Genomic DNA, 16565 nt, shown 5'->3' on the forward strand with positions numbered 1-16565 from the left:
ATTTTACAGATGTTTCTTCTGTTTTATTTAAAAATCATAAATGCTCAATAAACAAGGAGTTCTATTTCAAGAATATAAACATTTAGTAAGTTAGCAAGTATGGTAGAAAATTATTAAACAAGTACAACTCAAAAGATAGAGCTTTCAAACTCCTATTAATAAAATAAGACTGCCACAAAATTTACTAACTCAAAGGTGTACAAGAAATTAAGCATTTCATTACTATTGTTTTCAACATTATCTGCAACTCCAGTAAAGCCCATTATTAGACAGATAAGAAAGTAGACAAATTCTGGTTAACAATGTCATCTTATCAGATACAGTTTACCAATTCCAACTAGAATACAACTGAGTACACTGAATATAACAGGACACAATGCAAACAAAAGCAAATGTGACAAGGTGTGATGAATTTACAAGAAATATCCCTGCCTAAACATAAGAAATACCTAGAATAACAGTCAATGGAATTCAGAAGGTAGGAGCTATGACCAATTAATAAACAATACATGAAATTGTGCAACCTCATCAATGGTCAAAGAAATGCAAAGAAAACGATGACCTTTAGCTTACTAAATTAGCACCCCTCAAAATATGAAAAGGCAATGTTCGTCCAAGTGTAGCATGCCTACCCTTCTCAAACTCTGCAGTGTCTCCAGATGAATTCCCCATTTCCTCTTTGCAAAAGCAATTTGCTAATATATACACATATATTATTTATACCTATGGCTTCCCTGGTGGCCCAGATGGTAAAGAATCTGCCTGCAATGCAGGAGACCTAGCTTTGATCCCTGGGTCAGAAAGATACCCTGGAGAAGGGAATGGCAACCCACTCCAGTGTTCTTGCCTGGAGAACTCCTGGACAGAGCAGCCTAATGGGCTACAGTCCATAGGGTCACAAAGAGTCAGACAAGACTGAGCGACTAACACACACACACACACACACCCTCCCCAACACTTAGATCAGACCCATGAAAACACACATATGCTTCTTCCTAAGTAGTTTATGTCCAGGAATGTAGTCCAAGTAGAAGAGAAACAAAAACAGGAAAAACAAACAAACCCTCACACAGAAAATGCCACAGACCCACATATAGCATCAATAATGAAAATACAGCAGTTCCCAACATTTAGCAAATTAGAGTATACTTTATGGAATATTATGTAACTATTAAAATGGGTAAGTAAGAAGTAGTAAGATAACATAGAAATATGTGTGATTACATAAAACAGAAAACAGAATACAAAACTGTACAGATTAGAAATTGTTTGCTATAAAAATGTGCATGAAAAGGAAATAAGGAAACGATCATAATTGTGGAGTGAGGGCCACAGAATTATGTGAGCTTGTTCTTTTCTTTCCTCTTGACCTTTCTGTAAAGGATGTTGCATCACAACTTTAAAAGTCATTTAAAAATAACAGTATTAGCAATAGATATTTATAAATAAATATTCATAATTAACATTAAGAGATGATTCAGAAGGCACTTCTGGATCACTTCTATGAATAACTCTTCTATTTTAAGTCTGATGGTTCAGTGGGCAAGTGGCAGTTAACAGATTTCCACTTGTTCGTGAGACAGTCTTGTGTTAAGGGCCTATTTAGTGTCAGGTACGAGTCCAATGAAGAGAAATAATCTGATTCTTGTCATTGGGTTAAATCTCCTTCCCAAATCCTTAGATATAAGACAAATGATTATGTTTGCTTTCAAAGATAAGGAAATATACATTGAACACATAATTAAACAATGGACATAGATTCTATAAATGAAAACACTAGGTATAAGTTAGAGTTGAATGGACCAAGAGAATAGCACATCAAGACAGATGAATAGAAAGGGCAAAGAAGAAAAACGTTACCTAATGCAACTAGAAACAATAAAGTTTTGGTTACCTACAACAAGAATAATCAGCGTTCTCAATCAACTCTGCCTTTGTGTTCTCATCTGATATAACCACTTAATTTAGGGAAGAGTGACTGAACAGGACCAACAGAGTAAGCAAAAAATACTGTGTAGCCAACCAAGCAAGGGAGAAAAATCTGGACACTTCACTTCACTCCTTTGATTTTTACTCTTGAGAGGAAAATCAAAATGCTTACCTCTTCTTGGTTGGTTCTGTTGTGTTCTTCCCAAGGATTTCTCTAGTGAAAGGAAACAGATTTCATTACACACGCATGGACAAGTATTAGCCTTACATGAGAATATGAGGGAACTTAACAACATTGATTTTCCTGGTTACTCCACAAGGACCAACCAGTAGGTTAAGAAGTACTGTACTGCGTATAATATTTATGCATAATAAATTCTACATTTTAATAAGATATGATCAACAAATATTATCATGTCCCATCCATAGTAACCAGGAAAATTTACTAAAAATATAAGCTTTTACATTTTACTAGTAAAGCTGGCATGAGGCTATCAAAGTCATTTTCATGCACAGAGAGAACAGAGAGACAGACAAATGTGTTACAGTATAACAGGGCCAAAGACCTGAAACTGGGGTGCACCCATAACATTTACAAAGACATGAACAGGGGAATTCTCAGTAAATACTCCTGAGGAATCAAAGGGGAAATTACATCAGCCAGAACTCTGGTTCAGAAGGTTCTCCAGAAACCCACTGTACTTTTCCCAGATAAAGTAAATAAAATGATCAAAATTCCATTAAAACAACTACCCAGGTTTCTAATTCCATAGTGTACTGTTTGATATTAAAAAGGGTAACAAATATACTTTTTACGACCTTTATCAAATGGAAGAAAAGTTATGTCTGCAGGTCTGTTTTATTTTCAAGGGACTAATCTAGCTGTCTTGCATAACAAAACCTTACTTCATGAAACTATCACACCTGGGACTCAGGCTAAATGAGAAGGAAGACCCGGGCTCCCTTGGGTGGCTCCTCCACCTTTAGGCCCTCAGAGATCCAGAGCACCACATTTGTGAGACAGTGGCTGCCTGGCAGGGTGAGGCCAGGATCTCGCCAAAGTGGCCAAGTCCTCGTTGGGCACCAAGAAACAAGGGTCGGATGCATGACTGCCAGAATCCTGTAACAGCATGAACTTGAGATGCAGATTCTTGTTTGAACAACAATGTGAAGCGTCATCTTACCTTCTGAAATGCATTGTTACTTATAACTGTAGAACGTGCTGTGTTCTGTTCTCTAACAATCCAATCAGTTTACCTCATTGCTTTCTGCTCCTCCTCCATCTGTTCTCTGACTTGCTGCAGCTCTTTCAGCAGTTCAAGATCTGTGCCATTCACCCAGGTGTAAACCACGTCAATCGGCATGGGCAGACAGAGCCTAGGGAAACCCATAAGTCCTCCAGCTTATACGCATTTTTCCAATATATTTGGATATAAGAAAAGCATGCAGGGATTAAGCTCAGAGGTTATGGAAGAATATCAACAAAAAGGTAATCCAACCATGGTGCATATCTCAGACTTGCATGTTTTGAAACTGGGGCTGGGGAAGTAATATTTACTGAGGACCTTCTCTGTGAGCTGCATTCTGCTAGACATTTGATGTAGTTTTGCATCATTTGATCATCACAACCACCCTGTAAAGAGGCTGCTGTCCTTTCCATTTTAAGACTGTAGAGGAGGTCTTGGAAGCTCAAAATGCTACATTCTCAGTTTAGCAAATGAGGAAGCTGGGATACAAATACAGCCAAACAAAGAAAAGAAATTAGAAGCTTAAACAAAATGACCCCCAAAAAAGTCAGCCAGCAGTCCACAATGCTGGGGCTTCCCTTGTGGCTTAGTTGGTAAAGAATCCACCTGCAATGAGGGAGACCTGGGTTCGATCCCTGTGTTGGGAAGATGCCCTGGAGAAGGGAAAGGCTACCCACTCCAGTATTCTGGCCTGGAGAATTCCATGGACTGTATAAGCCACTGGGTCAAAAAGAGTCAGACACAACTGAGCAACTTTCACTTTCACTTTCCACAACGGGGATCTACCATTTAATGTTACAGACTTCCCATTCTCTGTTGCCCCCAGGTTGGGCCCAATCTTGTTTGCTGGACTTTTTTTTCTTTTTTCATAGCAGTAATCTCCTAACATTAAATAATTGACACGCTACATATACTGGTAATTCATGTGTGCCTCCCCTAGAATGTTAAGCTCCAGGGCAGCAGGAATCTCACCTGCTTTATTCCCTAAAGTACCCTGCAGACTAGGATTTGTGCCTGGCAGGTAGGAGCTTGATGATTTACTTTAGACACTAGCATAGAAGACCTTCCCAAACCTGCTCGATTTTTCGCTTACTATCAATCATATCCCTGACCTAAGGAGTCAGTGAAGTGAAAGTCACTCAGTCATGTCTGACTCTTTGCGACTCCAGGGACTGTAGCCTGCCAGGCTCCTGTCCATGGAATTCTCCAAGCAAGAATACTGGAGTGGGTAGCCGTTCCCTTCTCCAGAGAATCTTCCCAACCCAGGGATCAAACCCAGGTCTCCCACATTGCAGGCGGATTCTTTACCATCTGAGCCACCAGGGAAGCCCAAATGTCAGGCAGTTTCTTCCTCCTTTCCTTCATCAGCTTACCAAGATCCCACCCATCTTTCAGAGCCTGCTCTGGAGCTACACTACAGAGCTCATGGTAACATAAGACATATTTTGGATGATTCTGTTTCAGGTTTGATCTTTTCCAAGGAACACTACACTTCAAGGGTTATTTTTTTTAGGGGGTATGAGGGTGGTTATTTTATTTTTAGGCCAAGGACCCAAGCTTACCCTCCTTTTTGTCTTCCTCACAGGTCAGGCACAGGATCAGGCCCACAGCGTACAAAGGGCTCCAAAGACTAAAACGTTTAACAATCTTTGTTTTGGCCACAGGTTAATAATCTCAGGGGGAAATAATGCCGTTTGGGGGATAAATCATTCAAATTATGGAAGGAAGAAAATAAGAGTGATAATCAATTCTAGCTTAAAAGAAGATGAGATGACTGGATGAAAGAAGTATTTATCCACTGATTGCATAACTGTTTCCTGAGCGCTAGTACGGGCCATGCCAGGCACTGTTCTAAGTGCTGGGGACTCAGCACAGACCAAAATGCATGCCTTCATGAAGCCTACATCCTAGAAAGGTGAAGACAGGAAATAAACCAAATAAATGAAGGCAGATGATGTTCAATGTTATGGAGCAGAAAAGGAGGATATACAGTGTGTCTAGGTCTTGTGTGTGGCGGGGGGGAGTCCGTTTTAAATAGGGAGATCAGAGATGGCTTTACTGGAAAGGTTGGCATTTCAGCAAAGAGGTAAAGGAAGAGAGGAAGCCGCCATGTGGGCAATTGGGCAAGCAGAGCCGAGAGAAGGGAAATGTCCTGTGCAAATGCCCCGAGGTAGCTGCTTATCTGGCATGGTTAAAGAATGAAAGGCCAGTGTGACAGAGACAAACAGGAGCAAAGGGAAGAACCTAAGAAGAGATGAGAGTCAAAGAGGTACCAGGGGACCCAGTTTCATGGGGAGAAATGTGGAGTCAATCACCTCATTTCATACTCAGGCACAAGTGACAGCTGAACATCTACGAGTCCTCCCATCAAGGTGCATCACTGCCTGCAGAATGAAATCTAAACTCCTTCATAATCCATACCTCGTGCTCGAGACGTGCTAGCTATATGCCCTTACTCAAACAGGGTAAGAGTTTGCAGGCTTCTGTACCTTGAACACACTTCCTCTGCTTAGAATATCCTTTCTCTCATGTTTCTTTTAACTACTTCCTCATTCTCCAAACGCCCTCTTCCCTCACCTTTCACAAAGAAAATGTACTGTTTAACAGGCAACTTCCACTGTACACCATACTCAAAGGAGTCCTTAGCATACCAGTTGTGCTATTTTTCCGTCTTCCACTACACTGAGCATCTCTAAGGCAGAAATCGTGTCATGCATTCTGTGCCCATCTTCATTAATTACCTCCTCTCTTTCCCATACACTCTCAGGCTCTCTCTCCCTACTGTCATGATATGCAAGCACTACCTTCTCTTGATTTTCTTCTGCATGTTTCTATGTGGATGGTTCCAAATGTCAACAGACATGAGAAGCACCTAAAGGACTTGCTGGACAGGTGGCGAGGCTCCATCTACAGAGTCTCTCATTGATTAGGTCTCGATTGGGGGCCCCAGAAACTGCATTCCTAACAAGTTCCCAGGTAATGCCAATGCTGCTGGTCCAGAAACTCACTTTGAGAACTACTGACTTATATGTAGATTACAGCTCACATTTTTTAAATTAAAACAAATAAATAAATAAAAGCCTTCCCCACTAAAATTTCACTTCTGTGTGAGGTCAATGAGTTCCTCCTGTTCAACACTATGTGCCTAGGAATAGTGCCTGAGACACAGTGGGGTTTAATATGCATTTATTCTCTAAATAACTATCAGTTCATTCCCTCAACATAAACAGTGGCGTCTTCTATTGAAAAAAAAAAAAAAGCTTCACATTACCCACATGTAAGTTAGGTCACAGGCGGTCTATGTATAGACAAAAAATTAACAACAACAACAAATCCCACTTAAGTGACATATTTTAGAAAGGCTTTTAAAAATGAAGGAGAAATATGCACATTCCAAAGTTTTCCTGTACAAGTAACTATCTGCTATTAAAGATTCTTTTAATAGTCAAGAAAGGATCTCAACAAGCTCAACCAAGGAAAGCAACATTAAATATATAATGCATTTACGTCCTGGCTCTTCTAGTAAAACCGTATTACATCAACCTAACTCTCTGGTGTTAAACTGACAACCCTAAGAAGATCCTGTGATCTGCCCCTGGCCAGTGAGTCAGTTGTTTTTCTACTTATTAGACATGGTCACAGTGAGTCTGAGGCTTTCATTCTAACCACAGACCACTATCTTAGTCTCCAGATGAGAAGGAAGTCTTTATCTTAGAGCTGAAGACTAAGTAAGTGATCTATGATTCAGAACCAAAGCCGTGGTGACAGCAATACCACTCTTATTTTAATCACTTTAGTTTAAATGAATATGAAGGCACTTAATAGTCTCTTGGTTCTACACTCCATAAAGCAGAGAAGAAAACTTAGAACATAAATAGCATCTGAGAACCAAAACTGGAAGAGATTTTACTCTTAATCTAATATCTGCATTGTAGAGATGACAAAACTGAGCCCCTAATTTAATACCTCACAATTAGTAGCAGTACATAATTTATATATTCACTTGATACTGGCATATAGAATGGGATTTTTTTTCATTCAGGGACAGTATTAAAAAGACACGCAGAAACACTAGCAAAACACTGAAAACTTCCTATAAAAATTATGGCTATTTTAAAACATACTAGAACATATGATGTTATGGTGTTTTACTTCAGTTGCTAAGTCATGTCTGACTCTTTGCAATCCCATGGACTGCAGCACACCAGGCCTCCCTGTCCCTCACTATCTGTCAGAGTTTGCCCGAGTTCATGTTCACTGAATTGGTGAGCTATCTAACCATCAACATCCATGTAATATTACCTTTTTTTGTCATCATCAAAATAGTTAATTTTGAAATATTCATAAAAATCAAACTACATTTTAATGCAACCTAAACTTAGGAGGGGCTTCCCTAGTTCCTCAGCAGTAAAGAATCTGCCTGCAATACAGGAGACTCATGTTTGAACCCTGGGTCAGGAAGATCCCCTGGAGAAGGAAATGGCAACCTACTCCAGTATTCTTGCCTGGGAAATCCCACGGACAGAGGAGCATCGTAGGCTACAGTCCTTGGGGGTCACAAAGAGTTAGCAACTAAACAACAACAAAATTATAAGAAGAAATACCGAGAACACACACGTACTCTTTAGAAAGACAACATGATTAAGAGAGCTGACCTCAGTATCCAGATTGTGTGAGCTAATTTTCCTTCTAAAAGTTTTCAGGCTCTGTCAAGGCTAAGAGGTATGCGTCAGTGCACAATCAGCATGCAGCACAGCATCACACAGAGTAGGCTGAGTACTCACAAATGTTGGGGTGAAAAAAGACAGCCATTTTGAGCTTTTCTTAGGACAATCAGCATTGTTTTAAAATAAAAACTGGAGAAGTAGAAAATTATGTCTCATTACGAATCCGTTAATGCAACAGATCTCATAGTGTGGTCACCAAAGCAGCAGTTTCAGTATCACCAGTGAACTTTTTAAGACATGAAAATTCTCTGTACCCCTGAGACCTACAGATGCATGAACTCTGGAGGTGGGGAGAAACTCCATTTTGTCAAGCCCTCTGTGGAATTCTGCTGCACACTGAAGCTTAAGAACTGCTATGTTAAGGAATGATTTTCAAACTTCTTAGGGGCCAGACACTTCACACTCTTAAAAATTCTTACGGAGCCCCAAAGTTTGTTTAAAGGTTGTAAATACCCACCCTTGCCATTTTCAAAAGTTAGTCAGACATTCAAAAAATATGAATTCATTTTAAAACAACAGTAAATCCCTTCATGTGCTGTTTTAAATGAAAACAGTAGTACTTTTCAAAAAACAAAACAAAAATTCAGTGAGAGGCATTGCTTTACATTTCTCCACATCTCTTTAATGACTTAGGAGAAGCAAGGAAGCGTCTCAATCTTCAGTATTCAATCTGTTCCCAGATGTTGTTTGGGTTGAAGAAAACTCAAGCTTACAGATACGCAGTTGGAAAGGGAAGGGGTATTTTAATAGCCTTTTCAAATAGTGGTGGAATTATCTGATACCACACCAAAGTAAGTGGTAGTTTCTTAAAAAATCAGCTGCAATGTATAATCTGAAACCATATTAATGAACTTTTTGTGCTTTTACATTAAAATCCATTCATCTTTCTTGCACACTGAATGGCTTTTATCTATGTAAAATTCTACAACATCAATACATTGGTTATCTGGAAAACAAAAGCTTACTGAGTTACGCAGCTCAGACAAATGGTGACGTATTTCCTTAATTTTCTTACATAATATTAACAAATGTGATTTTCTTGGATAATGCTGCAAATCTAATCAAAGAAGTCTTTATATAATATTGTGAAATATTAGGCTCATGGGGTGGAAACAAGTTTTCTTAAATTCTAATTTTCACTTGAAAGCTCAAATTTTATCATTGGCAATAATGACTTTGTTTCTTTCCTTTCAAACACAGGATTGCTTTGTTCACTGCAAAGAAAATACCTGCCAAATATAACCAAGCCTGAGTACTGACACTGTCATCTGTCCTTTCAAGTAATAACAATGGTGATCCATGACATAAACCAAGTTCAGGTTGCAACTCAGAACAACTGCATGAGGGCTTCTCCTCAAGACAGTCACCATGTGGTGCTTGAAGCATGCTTTCCATTGCATCCCACACAACATTAAGAAAATGTGTACTCAAAGGGTCAAGATATAATCAAATTAACGTTTCAGGAACACGCTTAAGCAAACTCGGCATTTTTCTGACCCCAGCAGATACGTGGTAATGGTATTGTAATTTTACCCACCGTGGCTTTCACACGATGAGTGCAAATGTCAATGCAATAAAAAAGGCAAATAACACCTCAGTGTTGTCATAAAAGTAGCTTTGGTTCTACTGCCCTAAGACCTGGGTTTTGGAAACTGCTGTTTTAAGAGCTCCTAAGAGAAAGATCTAGAGTTTCCCTACTTCCTCAGGTACTTGTTGATAAGCTATCTCCCCTACTTGCCTGCAAAACGCTTTATAGTAGAGCATCTAAAACAGAGTAGGGCTCAAAGATTCAACCTTAATTGAAGGAGCTAATTCATACACAGGATGCTTTAAGGACTGAAGAGTAAAGCTTTAAATGAACTCAAGGAATCCCACAGCGCTTCCTCGCTGAGATGTTCAGGACTATAATAGTGCATACATCTAAGTCTAATTGCCATAGCTTTTTTAAAAAACTACTTATTTGATAGGAACCACATAGGTACTCATAACAAGTGGATGGAGGCGCCAAGAAGTAATTCTAAACAGAAACAAGAGCTTCATATAAATTGCTGATGTAGTCTAGAGGCACTCCCAGAAGATGTTCAAGGTGCACCAATCAACACCAATTACTAGTTATACTTTTACTAGGTTTTCTGGTTCAGTGAAGGTAAAGAGGAGGACTCATGGAGTCTATTCTCCAGGGAAAATAAATAGCATCTAGAGAAATTACTGATTATGGTCTTTGATAGTTAGATAAATGTCCTCTAAGAGGTTAACTAGCTTTATTGGCTACCCCATGTTTGTTTGGTCACCCCCTGCTCCATGCCCTACAGTGACTAGCCTTGTGCCATTACAATGGAAAGGAGTCAACAAATACTGCATAAAGTAAGTCAAAAAGGAGACAATTCTGTTTTCCATTCTTTTTTTTTAGGTTAAAAGGACAGACACCAGAAGAATCCAAAACAAAAATTCATTTGCCATGGTTGCTCTGGGTCAGGGGAAATTCAGAATGAGACAGAGAGAGGCTTTACTTTTTACTTTTCTGTACTGCTTGAACTGTTTTCAACCACAGACATATATTGCTTTTATGATATAAAACAATGTAAGTAACAGTTTTACAGGCAAAACAGGAAAAGAGCCTGTGTGATTCATTTTAATTGCAAGAAGGGAAGGAGGATGTTGGAAAAGATTTCTTGCACTCTGAGGTCTGCCTCCTGAGGCAGGAAAAAATCTCCAAGGAAGAGGAAGGGTGAAGGCAGCATTCAGGAGTGGCTGCACCAAGAAGCTTGGCCTTAAGGAGAAAAAGACCCCAAGTGTGAGCTTCTTTGCTCCTCCCCATAGCGAGGCAGCAAGGTGTGGTGACCACAGGGGCATGTGAGGGTCCTGGTGGATGCCATAGCAGATGCCCTGGTTATCAACACAGTGATGGGCAAAACACTGGCTGGGGCTTAGAACTGGCTACAGAGTAGCCATCTGGCTTTCTCATCCTAGGGGGATGGAATTATCTTTACCTCACAGAAGTGGGTCAAGGACAGAGTGAGCTCATGTAACTTAAAGTACTCAATACTCAGCAAGGCAGGATTGCTCTTTGAGAATCAAATTTGTCATCCCTAGAAACGTGAGGATGGATTACAAGGTTCCGTCACGTGAGACAAGCTAAATCATACCTACAACTTGGAAAGACCCCTTCAACTGTTTCATATAAAGCATAAGTGATTTCACAACTTATCATTTGAGCCCAAATAAGCTACTCTCCAAAAGTGGTCTCTTCTCACCGATTCTGAAAGGACTTCCCAGCAATGTTGTCTCTGTAGGAATCAAACAAAACATGGTATTGATCCCGGCTCCATTCCAGAACCACCTAGGGAAAGAAAGAAAAAGAAACAATGTTTACTTTGCATCAAATATTGAGAGTATATAACTTTCATTTCATCTTAATTTCATTAAGGATTGCTAAAGGACTCCCAAGGCAATAGAAATAAAAGTAAAAATAAACAATTGGGACTTAATCAAACTTACACGTTTCTGCATAGCAAAGAAAACCATAAACAAAATAAAAAGATAACCTATGGACCGGGAGAAAGTATCCACAAATGATGTGACCAACAAGGGCTTAATTGCCAAAATTATGTATTTTGTTCATGCAACTCAACAACAAAAAACAATCCAATTGAAAAATAGGCAGAACTAAATAGATATTCCTCCAAAGAAGACATACAGATGGCCAACAGGCACACGAAAAGGTGTTCAACACTCCTAATTATTAGAGAAATGCAAATTAAAACTACAATGAGCTACCACCTCACACAGTCAGAATGGCCATCATTAACAAGTCTACAAATAACAAATGCTTGGGAGAGTGTGGAGAAAGGTGAACCCTCCTACACTGCTGGTGGGAATATAAGCTGGTGCAGCCACTATGGGAAAGAGTAGATTCCTCAGAAAAACAAGGAGCTTCCTCAAAAAACCAAAAATAGAACTGCCATATGATCCAGCAGTCCCACTCCTGGGCACATATCCAGACAAAAATATAATTAAAAAATAAACATGCACAGTTATGTTCACAACAGCACTATTTACAATAGCCAAGACTGGAAACAACCTAGTATCCATTAACAGATGCATGGATAGAAAAAATGCAGTTTTATATATATATATATACACCATGGAATACTACTCAGCAATAAAAAAAAAGAACAAAATAACGCCATTTGCAGCAACATGGATAGAACTAGGGATTTTCATACCAAGTAAGTCAGAAAAGGCAGGCAAATACTATATAACATCACATACATACACACACATATGTGGAATCTTAAATATGACACAAATGAACTTTCATGAAACAGAAATGGACTCACAGACATAGAGAACAGACCTGTGGTTGCCAACAGGGAGGGGGTGGGAGAGAGATGGAGTGGAAATTTGGGTTAGAGGATATAAATAGAACAGGTAAACAACGAAGTTTTTACTGTATAGTACAGGGAACTATAGTCAATATTCTATGATATGATAGATATGATATGATATGATATTCTATGATATAGTCAAAATTCTATGATATTCTAAGAATGTATATGTATACATATGTATAACTGAATCACTTTGCTGTACAGTAGAAATTAACATTGTAAATCAACTATATTTCAATTAAAAAATTTTTAATAAAGAATTGCTAAAGAAACAGGTAAAGCAATCAAAATTCATCTGTTCACTCAGTGCCTGCCCTATACTGTGCTTCATCCAAATGAATAAGCTACAATACAAGGATAGTTAGGGACAGACCTGGTGATCCAGTGGCTAAGACTGTGCTTCCAGTGTAGGGGGTCCATGGGTTCAATTCTTGGCTGGGGGGTCTAAGAGCCCACATACCGTGTGGCAAGGCCAAAAAATAAAATTAAAAAAAATTTAAAAGGATAGTTATATAATTATGTAAATTAAAGCTACAGCTTCTGGCCTGTGGAAGGGGAAGGGGAGTCAAAGGGATTTAGTGCATTGTGATATGAGGACTGGGTCTTGGAGAACAAGTTCACCAGGCAGGGAGAAAAGGTCAGTGCCAGGAGGGCATGTTCAAAGGTTGAGAGGCAGCAGTGGGGGTTGTTTGAGGGCAACTGTTCCGCTGGCTTTGGCTGGAGCACAGGCAGTACCTAAAGAGAGATGGGGATGGGAAAGGGAGCCAGGCCCTGAAGGTGACCTGCCATGTGTGCCCTGGGAAATGGGGGCAGTGGAGGACTTCAAGGAAGCTACATGGTCCATCCAAAACATGGGGAACTTTTCACAGCACAGAACATGAGTTACAACAGAAGGGATGGACAAGATACAGGGGATGGTGACCTCACAGCTGACCTTGCTCAACATTTCAGGAGAAAATGGAAAGCTTTAGATAAGAGCTCCCTCATTTGTGCACCCCAAATCTATAAACCTATCTGCACACGTGCCCCAGTTTCTTCTTCACTCCCTTTACCAGAGGAAGTGTCCCCCTTCCTTGCAAACACCCAATCTCTCTCTGGATCTCATCAACTCATCTTCTCAAGACCTTGCCTCCTTTCTCTTTCCCTCTCAATAGGATTATTCCCATTAGCATATCAGCATATTCCAGCATCTCAGGGAAACGATCCCTCCTCTCCAAACCCCCTCCATCTTAGTCACTCTACTCTGAACTTTCTCTTTAAGGGCAGCTATCTTCAGAGAGACATCTCCTATCCACCATCCAGCCATTGCAACACCACTTCCGCTCTCACCACTTCACTGTCCCCACCAAGGCTTCCACATTGTCAAACCCAATGACAATTTCTTGGTTGTGATCTTACTCAGCTCCTTTTCAGTCTCCTTTGCCAGCTCAATCCCATCTATCTGACCTTTTAATGTGCCCTTTCATTCTGCTCCTCTTCCAGGAAGGCCTTCGTTCTTGCCAAGGCTTCTTCTGGGGTCCTCCTCTACCAACCCTAGGACGTGGCCCTGATACACTAAGATGACTGTGGGAGCCCCGGTCACTTAGATTTCACTCCAGCCAACAGAAGAGGAGAGCGAGGGAAGACAAGTCCCTCTTTCAAGGAGACTTTCAGAAGCTGCACCTACCCCTTCCATTTTTATTGGCCAGAATGCAGTCACATGACAACATCTGGCTGCACTGAAGGCCCCGTGGACCTAAATGAGCTACAACTGCTGCTAGCTTCTTTTTGTGGCATTCAGACTTTTCAAGACCTGGCCTCTGTCTACCTTCACAACCTCACTTCACTGGGATGTTTCATAAACACCACAAAGTAACTCTCCCACTCAAAGCACTGATTTAAAAACAACTGATTTTAGGGACTTCCCTGGCAGTCTAGCAGTCAAGGCTCCGCACTGCCACCGCAGGGAGAATAGGTTCAACCCCAGATGTGGGAACTAAGATTCTGAATGCTGCACAGCACAGCCAAAAAAAAATTTTTAGAAGAATAAAAAAAATCAAAAAATAAATAAAACCACTCATTTTAAAGTGTGTTGAGTCTAATGTGCCTGATATTTACAAGGAGAATTAAGCTAAGTTACCTGATCTCAAGGAACTACAGTTGATTATTTTTAATAAAGAACTTTATTGCAGGCTACAGCTGCACTGAAGGAGCACCTGACTCTTTCCAGGAAGACACCAGGAAAGACTGCCCTGAAGAAGCAACATTCAGTTCAGTTCAGTTCAGTTCAGTTCAGTCACTCAGTCGTGTCCAACTCTCCGCGACCCCATGAATCACAGCACGCCAGGCCTCCCTGTCCATCACCAGCTCCCGGAGTTCACTCAAACTCATGTCCACAGAGTCGGTGATGCCATCCAGCCATCTCACTCTCTGTCGTCCCCTTCTCCTCCCGCCCTCAACCTTTCCCAGCATCAGAGTCTTTTCCAGTGAGTCAACTCGTCGCATGAGGTGGCCAAAGTATTGCAGTTTCAGCAACATTAGCAGAGTCTTAAAGGATAAACGGAAGTCTGGCAGCAGTTCATCTGGGAAACAAGGAACAGTAGAGGGATCTGCTCCCAGATGGGAGAGGGGAGTGAAGAAGAGAATCAAGGTGATCGCTAGGTTTTCAGCGTTTCTAGAATGAGTATCTGAACATAGACTGCTGCTGCTGCTGCTGCTAAGTCACTTCAGTCGTGTCCGACTCTGTGTGACCCCATAGATGGAAGCCGACCAGGCTCACCCGTCCCTGGGATTCTCCAGGCAAGAACACTGGAGTGGGTTGCCATTTTCTTCTCCAGAACATAGACTAGGGCCACTTAATGACATGGGAGGAGCAAGTACAGTGGGGATGAGAGCTGGTGGGATTCGAGAGTCCCACTTTAGTCATGGTATACTTGAGGCTGTAAGTGCATACAACAGGCCTGTCCACCTGGACTTGCAGATTCCCAGAGGAGGAGAAATGGGCTCTACCTTTGATATTGAACAGCACCAAACCAAGGACAGGCACATAGTTAAGAAATGCCATCTGTTTTGCTAAATATATAACAGATTATGTATCTATATTCAGTAATACAATCGTATGTATCTGTATCAGCTTATGAGCTCCAAAGGAAGCGATTCTCCATCAGTATTCCTCTGTAGCTTGCAAAAGGACAACCAGTGTATCTATTTTTCTTATAAAATAAGCCACAAAAAAATAAAGCTCAATATAATTGTCCTCAGTTAGTAGGGCCACCTGGAAGGTGCAGAGAAAAGAGCAGAGAGCACGAGCTTCACCAATGTCCGGGCAATGCTGATGTGCTGTATCTGAACACAACGTGCCTTCCTTCATCAGATAAATTAATCTCACCATCTCTACACCACTCTAGTGTGCTGGAAAGACTAGCAACAGTGAAGGGTCCTTCTCTAACACATTTAGGAACACTCTTCTAGTGCAGAGTTCTCCACTCTTAGACCCTGGAGGAGACGGAAGGAATGCTGGGTTATTACTTGGGATGCGGGTTTTCATCCCAGCTCTGTCACTTTGAGTGACCTTTGCATGCATGTGTGCTAAGTTGCTTCAGTCGCGTCCAACTCTTTGCAACCCTAGGAACCATAGCACCCCAGGCACCTCTGTCCATGGGGTTCTCTAGGCAAAGAAGACTGGAGTGGGTTGCCATGCCCTCCTCCAGGGGATCTTCCCAACCCAGGGATCAAGCCTGCGACTCTTGTCACCTGCATTGGCAGGCGGGGCTTTTTACCACTAGCACGCCCTGGGAAGCACATGAGTGACTCTGAGCAAGTTATTTAGCCTTTTTGGCTATTCCTTCATCTGTAAAATGAAGGAGGCCTGACCAAACTGTCTTCAAAATCCCTGCCGTTCCTAAAAGTCTAGACTTAAGGAGGCACCCAACTGTGTGGCTATCAGAGTGTCCTCCCTATGCCCACATGTCAGCTCCAGAAGGACACTGGGTCTCTTCCTGTCCACACCTCCTCCCTGGGTCTTCTGTCCTTGGTCCTAAGTCCATCAACATTTGAACTTGATTCTCTTCCATCATAACCATTTCCCTTTCTGCTATTCCTGTCAACTAAACATTATTATGAAAATCTTTCCAAACTTTTTTAGATGAATGAGTATTATGCTTTATGAGGAATGATAAAAGGAAACTTGTAAATCAAATAAAATTCATCTAAGGGTTAGTGTCAAATTATTTTCTTAATACTATCAAGAGTAGAAATTTGTGCAATTATAAAATGGTTTGTTCTAGGGTAAA

At 40.8% G+C, this 16565-nt stretch overlaps 1 protein-coding gene across 2 annotated transcripts in view; it reads right to left on the bottom strand.

Moving 5' to 3' along the window:
* GNPTAB (N-acetylglucosamine-1-phosphate transferase subunits alpha and beta) overlaps positions 1 to 16565 on the bottom strand; it is an 80019-nt gene that overhangs the window by 37882 nt on the left and 25572 nt on the right. For both annotated transcript variants that reach the window (XM_055394089.2, XM_055394088.2), the window contains exons 2-4: positions 11158 to 11243; positions 3187 to 3306; positions 2102 to 2143 (exon numbers count right to left, since the gene is read on the bottom strand). In XM_055394089.2, the coding sequence (XP_055250064.2) occupies positions 2102 to 2143; positions 3187 to 3293 (149 nt within the window). In that variant the 5' untranslated portion in view covers positions 3294 to 3306; positions 11158 to 11243. The remainder of the gene's footprint in view (positions 1 to 2101; positions 2144 to 3186; positions 3307 to 11157; positions 11244 to 16565) is intronic.

This window comes from Moschus berezovskii, chromosome 6, assembly GCF_049115385.1.
Source record: "Moschus berezovskii isolate FMDL1 chromosome 6, NW_MosBer_1.0, whole genome shotgun sequence".
In the NCBI taxonomy this organism is placed as follows: Eukaryota; Metazoa; Chordata; class Mammalia; order Artiodactyla; family Moschidae; genus Moschus; species Moschus berezovskii.